A 7,257-nucleotide genomic window follows, 5' to 3' on the forward strand; every position below is an offset into this window, starting at 1 on the left:
CCTTTAACATTTAATCACTCGACTCTGGACTCTTTCTTCCTATTTACCGAAAAGGACTCGAAGCTCCGGGGCTTCGAATCGCTGTTTGAAGGAGAACAGCGACATCTGGTGGCAGACTGGCGTTACAGCAGCCGTTTAACAGTGTGTCACGAGAATAGTGGTTCTCAAATGGGGTTCCTAGTACCCCTGGGGGTATTTGAAGGAACCCCAGGGGGTACTTAATATTTTAAAATAAGCATAAATTAAATCCTTTAAAATAGTTATTTCATAAATATTCAATAACATAAGTGTAGGTTCTACAACATAACGCCCCTGGCATGTCGGCAGGCTCGCGACGGACACGGTTGTATTTCACGCATGCACGCAGAGCTCGCGACGGGAAGTCAGTCGGCTTTCCGGTTCCTGTCTAGAGATCCGCTCAACTACACCACACATCATGTAAGCATGAACCGTTTTTAAAAAGAAGATGCTACAAAAAACGTGTCTTTGCGACGATGTTCGGACTAATAAGAAGAGCCGCGAGCCGTGGCACCGGCCAGAGCTCGTGCGTGTCCTCGAGACGACACCACGAGACCTGCGCGACGGGGCTCTGCTAACGTTAGCTCCCGAGGCTAAGCTACCCGGGTAGCATCGAGCTTGCAAGCTGATGCCCGATGCATGTATCTTAGTTGCACGCGCACCGTCTTATTAACAGCCGTTTCACGCGCGTGCGTCTTCGCGAGCAGATTACGTCAGATGAGTGTGTTGCAGGTTGACGTCATAGGTAGAAAATATATCAAAAGGCGCTAAAACGCCTCGAGACAACGTCAATAACCGAAACCCCAAACAGTCTGCGTGCGCAGCCTAATCAGAATCAGAAAAACTTTATTTATCCCCGAGGGGTAATTAAGAAGGCAAAGAGCGGCATATAAAGAGATTAAGAAACAAATAAAGAAATTAAAAAACAAACAATAATGGATGAAGACAAGGATAGGAAAGAATTATACACACACGCAAAGTTTAATTGACGTTAAATTAATTTACGGAACTAATGGCGCGTGCGTGGCTCCTGTAACAATGACAGGACCTCGCGAGCTTATTGAACCGCTTTTTTGTAATGTAATTTTGCGGTCTAATTTTCTGCCTGATTTTAATCAGTAAATAGTGTATTTATTATTCTATCAATGAAATAAATGAACATTGAAATAAATGACTGCGTGATCCTCATCCCACAGACTGTTATTATCTATTACAGATCTGTGTCATTACATTGATACACATTGTACCCTGCCAGTCGTTCTGATATGTTATTCTAATAACATTTTTACTAGCGTGCCCACATGTGGCGTTATTGTTCACTGGAGTCAACAGAGTTGAACAGAATTGACTGTTTACTGGTGTCCTGTCAAGTATAATGCCGTGTTCACACCGGACGCGGCGCGAATTGGCGTTGGAGGCGGCGCGAACAGAACGTTTGACCTGGGGCGAACAAAGCGAAGGACGGGGCGCGAATTCGTGTGAGTTGAATTCTCCCAACTCTGGCGGAGAAATCGCGTGACGCAAAGTTGCGGCAGCCAATCAGCGTTGAGAAGCTCCGCCCGTCACCACCGCCGTCTCCCCGGTTCTGAATGAAACTGCTGCTGCTCCGCCTGAACCAGCGCTGACAGCGGCTTCATTGAGACGCTGTTGTGGGACTACGGATAATAGTATGAACCCAGACACCATGGAGTTTGATGTTCCCACATATGTGGAGTTTACACAAAAAGTATAAAGCAGAACTGGTGGTTATTTCCATGGTGGATGGCATAATCGGTATCGTTTTACGGAGATACGCGAGACGCAGTTCCTGGAGGAGTCGGTGAAATTCACCGAGCTGTGTGCGGCTACGGATGATGTTATGAACCCAAACACGAGGGCGTTTCATGTTCCGACATGTTTTGGACTTCCACAACAAGTATAAAGCAGAACTAGTGGTTATTTATTCCATGGTCGATAGCGGAAATGAAAGCTTCGTCGCTTGTCTCTCACAGAGGCAAGCGACAGAGCTAAGCCACGCCCCCTTCGCGCCGCGATTTTTCGCGTTTGGTGTGAACACCCTCTTTCTACTCACGCGAGTAAACTTCCGCGGTGGACAATTCGCACCGCGTCCGGTGTGAACACGGCATAAGGACAGCCGAGTGGAGTCCTTGTTGACATTTCCCAGGCACTTTCTACTTATTCTAATAATTACATTTTTACTAGCGTGCCCACATGTTGCGTTATTGTTCACTGGAGTCATTCCTCCTTTCCATTATGGCTGTATAGAGATCCCTTGGCTGTATAGAGAGCCCTTTCCATTATGGCTGTATATTCAATTCAATTTATTTTATATAGCCCAACATCACAAATACAAGTTTGCCTCGGAGGGCTTTACAATCTGTACACATGACATCCCTGTCCCGGGACCTCACATCGGATCAGGAAAAACTCCCCCAATAAAGATAGCAAAAACCCTTTCACAGGGAAAAAGGGGAAGAAACCTGAGGGAGAGCAACAGAGGAGGATCCCTCTCCCCGGATGGACAGAAGCAATAGATGTCATGTGACCAGAATGAATAACGTAACGGAGTTACAGCACATTACATGAATGTGACAGAAATGATTCATATAATGAGTAGTTTGCATGGTCCATGATCCAGATAGCCACGATCCATTAAGCAGAAGGAGGTAGAGAGGAGGAGCATCCAAGGGGCAGTGGGAGGAGAAAGCAGGGCCATGGCAGCTGGCAGGACGGCTCCAGGCCGGTTGCATCAGCAGGGCCAGGCAGCCACGAATCCATGGAAAAAGAAAGTAGAGTTAGTAATATGCATTGAAGAGACAATCATTTATCCAGAAGGAGAGAAAGAAGAGGTGAAGAGGAGGAGAGGAGGAGCAAAAGAGGAAGAGAAGGAGAGGAGGAGCTCAGTGTATCCTATGATGTCCCCCAGCAGTGTAAGCCTATAGCAGCATATCTAGGGGCTGGACCAGGGCAAACCTGAGCCAGCCCTAACTATAAGCCTAGTATGAAGAGCCCTTCTTTCCATTCCGGCTGTATAGAGAGCCCTCGGCTGTATAGAGAGCCCTTCTTTCCATTCCGGCTGTATAGAGAGCCCTCGGCTGTATAGAGAGCCCTTCCAGTGCAGGTGAAAAGATAACTTTCCCTTCTGCACACAAGCGTGTATTAATACCTGCACATTCTGTCTTAAGTTGGGCAGACTGAAGAATGCATTACCGTTTAAGGATGAACTGGACCGTGCACATGCCTCGGTGAATAATGTCTTTAATGTCAAAGGAAACTGATCTGAGGTCTGATCCCTGTCCCAGCAGAATGCCAAAATCAAAGGAAGTGCTGTCGTCCACATCCGGAAGTGACTCTGACAGTGAAGTAGAGACCAAGGTTTGTGCCTTAATAATATCTTCTGATCTGTTTTACTTTCTCCTTTTGAATGCGTCTTGGCATAATAATAATAATAATAATAATAGAAGAAGCATTGAAAGCAGATTGTACTCTGAGATCGACTGGAAAATATTTAAATGTATAAAGTCTTACAGAACTTATTCCTTCAGCCTGCTGATGCCAACGTAACTGTTCCCTCTATCTCTACACGTCGGCCTCTGGACTTTGCGTTGTTTACGACCCACGGCGAGGACATAACGTGGGGCAAGAATTTGAAAAAGTATTTCATATTTTTTTCAGGCAAAGAGAAAGAAGTCGAGCGCACCAGAGAAACCGGCCAAGAAACCAAGGAGCGGAGAGAGTTCCAAGCCAGGTGGATCCTCCAAGAGCAACAGTAATGCAGACGACAACATGTTCCAGGTGGGTTTTACAGGTAGTACCACAGGTAGTACCACAGGTAGTACCACAGGTAGTACCACAGGTAGTACCACAGGTAGTACCACAGGTATTACAGGTACATTTATAAAATTACACCGCCGAACTGCATGCTGGGTACAGCTCGCCCACTATCACAACAGGAAGAAACAGACTCTTCCGGTCTGTCTCTTCCTGTTTTTTTTCCACTTACATTCCCCTGGGTCCTAAGTCCCGCCAGGTTTAGCTTCCTAACGCCCTCTATGTACCAACGTACAAACAGCTGGCCGGCGGTCCTTTTCGGCGACAATGAATGAATGAATGTTTACTAAAAAAAAAATTATATACCGTGAAACCGCCAGAATCTTACAAGATACCGTGATATGAATTTGTGGCCATTCCGCCCAGCCCCGAGTTGACGGTTGTTTTGCTTCTTACAGATCGGGAAGATGAGGTATGTCAGCGTGAGGGACTTCAAAGGGAAAACCCTGGTGGACATCAGAGAGTACTGGATGAACCAAGATGGGGAGATGAAGCCCGGGAAAAAAGGTACTCTCGTCTCTAAAGCCGGTTTATGATGTCTATGTTGTCGTGATGCGTTTCCAGTGATCTGCATGCGGTACGTATGTCTCTGAAGAACTTCACTGGGAACGATGGATGTTTGATGATTTTAGTGGTTTTGGCAGTTGGGGCTGTTAAGGGCAGTGGTTGGAGATTTAGTTTTAAATGTATTTAAAATGAGTATCCATTAAAAAGAGTTATTTAATAAATATTCAATAATATAAGTGTAGTGGACACAGCTTGAACCTGGTTGTCTCCTCTTCTTTCTTTAGGTATCTCCCTGAATCCTGAACAATGGACCCAACTGAAGGACCAGATTTCAGAAATTGACGACGCCATGAAGAGAATATAAGCATTCCCTTCAGTGTTAACTAATTAGGTTTTGTAAAACGCCTTTGATGTTTTTTCTTATGAGCTTGTTTAGTTTGTGGTTGTATAGATCTAGTGCTGTCTCTGTGGCTGGAGGAGCAGGTGGGTGTGGGTAGATAGTGGCGTTTTGATATTGGAACGGTAAAAAAGAAAAAACGGACGAGGCGCTACCTTAATAATGTTGTCTGTGTGTGATTTCGTGTTCCCGGCTTGACTACCATGTACATTTATGTTTTGTTTGATCTGACCTTTTGTAAAACGTAGCACTTCCTTTCTGAAGCCGAGCCCACTCTGTCTTGTTGTTAGATTCATGGTGAGCCGCCGGATTAGGTTTTGAAAATAAATGATACGAATTAAACAAACCGGCTATTGTAATTATTGTAAGACCTGTGAACCAGCTCCATCAGTCAGCCAGCAGGTGGCAGCAGAGAGTGGAGACGGAGAGAGTTGCATCCTTCAGAAGCTGCTGGCTCTGCGGAGGCCGAGCGATCAGAACAGGGTTCTTACGGTCATGGAGAACCTGGAAAAGTCATGGAGTTTTAAAATGGTTATTTCCAGGCCTGGAAAAGATATGGAAAAAAAAGCCAATAAGTTTAGTAAAAGTCATGTAAATGTGTTATATTCATGTGTTCATGACGTTCATTTATGCTGAGTTTGAAATAATGAATATGCTTTTAAAAGAAAGACTCAAAATATAAGCAGGCATACATACAGGCATCTATATAAATGTGTATTCTTTTAATCAAACTATTGTCTCATTCATTTGTGTCATTTAAGGTTTACTGTATGCTTTGTATTCTCATTGTTAGTTTAAATACTACATTTACTCACTTTTTACTGTTTACACCCAGATTTCACTAAATGTTTGTAATGGAAATTTGGTTTAAAGTCATGGAAAAGTCATGTAATTTGGTTTAAAGTCATGAAAAAGTCATGAAACCCATTGGTCAACATGTGTATGAACCCTGCTCACAAACCTGTTGTGGGATTGCCAGCCTTCTCGGCAGCGAGAGCATTTCCCTGAACCATCGGGGTGTTGGTTCCGGCTCTCGGTAAAGTTCACATGGTCCTGATGCCTGCTGAGAACAGAAAGGGGGGATTCACTGTTTGAACAGAATTGACTGTTTACTGGTGTCCTGTCAAGGACAGGGACAGCGGAGTGGAGCCCTTGTTGACATTTCCCAGGCACTTTCTACTTTGTGGCCGACGTGAACAGACACAGAACAAAGCCCGGGTTTGGAAAACATGCTCCTCAAACATTTCATCCCCTTGTTGACTCACGCATGCCTGGACGTCTCACTCTTTACTGCACGTCTCACTCTTTGCCCTCTTTCAGGCTGGAAGCCGCGGCGCTGCTGTCGAAACCGATGATGCTCTTCGCTCTGACTTCTGAGGTGGTGGATTTTCCCCGAATGATGAATGTTTATTCTTTTGTACATGTCACTCGGTTGTGTGTGTTTGTTTTTTGATCGATTGGCACAGATGAGTCACGTGCTTTGGGATTGACAAAGTGAAAACACAGAGGCCTTACTAATCTCTTACTGCTCTTAAATTTGAAAGCCTTTTTGTAGTCAGGAGATTAGAAAGATAGCTATTTCCCCCGACTGGGACCATTCCTGTCCTGCCCCTAGCAATGGCACATATCAATCTTTTTAATGTGATTAAATGGTTGTGTGGCTGTGTCTCAAACATGTGTGTTATTGCTGAAACACACGGTGTGTCCAGCTGACAGTAAGCAGCATTTAAAGCCCGCACTGGAGACCCATTGTGTTACTGCTGGACCAGTTTGTGTTGTGAACATTCACTATTTGTTGTTAATATCTAGGATATTATCTGTTCAAGGATGCCAGGAACCTGCACTAAATTGTGATTACAAATTCTTTTCTCCCATAATCATCCTTCACAGATGTTTAGACAACAGAGGGCAGCATAAACCAGCTAATGGTACATGTATGCACCGAGCTACCCGCTCAATAGTATGTGGACATGGAGAGGCCTTGGCCATATTGTTGTTACATTCCTTTATTACATAATATTGTTGTTGGAAAAGACTGAACAATTATTTCTTTATCATAGTCGGTCACGTGCGCCTTCCAACACAGGACAGGGATATCTAGCTGCAGCACACCAGTGGTGCAAACCAGTGACAGACTCGGGTTTAAAATATCAGAAGGGTACCAGCTGCATGAGGTCGGGCCGCAGCACACAGAACGTTCTCCAGCATGTAGGGTAGCCTTTATGGTCTAATTTTTTTATAATTTTAAGGCCACCTTAGAGGGCACTAACATTTTATACAACAATGGAAGGGCCCCATGGAGGGCACGTCACGTTTTCTCCACTCAAAAGGAACCTTAAAGATTACTTCATCACGTTTTCTCCACTCAAAGGGAACATTAAAGAGCACTTCATCACATTTTCTCAACTCGAAGGGAACCTTAAAGATGACTTCCTCATGTTTTTCTCCACTCAAAGGGAACATTAAAGAGCACTTCATCACATTTTCTCCACTCAAAAGGCACC

General features: G+C 44.6%; 1 protein-coding gene across 2 annotated transcripts; it reads left to right on the plus strand.

Annotated features, from left to right (window-relative positions):
• Nucleotides 1-379: 379 nt before the first annotated feature.
• Nucleotides 380-5,113, plus strand: LOC306739671 (activated RNA polymerase II transcriptional coactivator p15-like). Of its 2 annotated transcripts, none has more exons than XM_079221711.1 (5): nucleotides 380-438; nucleotides 3,324-3,393; nucleotides 3,694-3,813; nucleotides 4,248-4,356; nucleotides 4,641-5,113. In XM_079221711.1, the coding sequence occupies exons 2-5, from the start codon at nucleotides 3,325-3,327 to the stop codon at nucleotides 4,718-4,720; spliced, it is 378 nt and encodes a 125-aa protein (XP_079077837.1). In that variant the 5' UTR covers nucleotides 380-438; nucleotide 3,324; the 3' UTR covers nucleotides 4,721-5,113. The 2 variants fall into 2 exon arrangements, with proteins under 2 accessions (XP_079077837.1, XP_079077838.1); XM_079221712.1 differs by having other exon boundaries at nucleotides 423-438; nucleotides 3,321-3,393.
• Nucleotides 5,114-7,257: the final 2,144 nt, after the last annotated feature.

The sequence above is a fragment of the Taurulus bubalis genome, assembly GCF_910589615.1.
Source record: "Taurulus bubalis genome assembly, chromosome: 8".
NCBI classification, from domain to species: domain Eukaryota; kingdom Metazoa; phylum Chordata; class Actinopteri; order Perciformes; family Cottidae; genus Taurulus; species Taurulus bubalis.

What these genes read in the sequence shown, in the direction of transcription:
- LOC306739671 (XM_079221711.1), top strand. Translation starts at nt 3,325, where the DNA reads ATGCCAAAATCAAAGGAAGTGCTGTCGTCCACATCCGGAAGTGACTCT. An exon ending in ACAGTGAAGTAGAGACCAAG is followed by an intron (nt 3,394 to 3,693) that starts GTTTGTGCCTTA and finishes TATTTTTTTCAG; the next exon opens with GCAAAGAGAAAGAAGTCGAG. An exon ending in GATGAAGCCCGGGAAAAAAG is followed by an intron (nt 4,357 to 4,640) that starts GTACTCTCGTCT and finishes TTCTTTCTTTAG; the next exon opens with GTATCTCCCTGAATCCTGAA.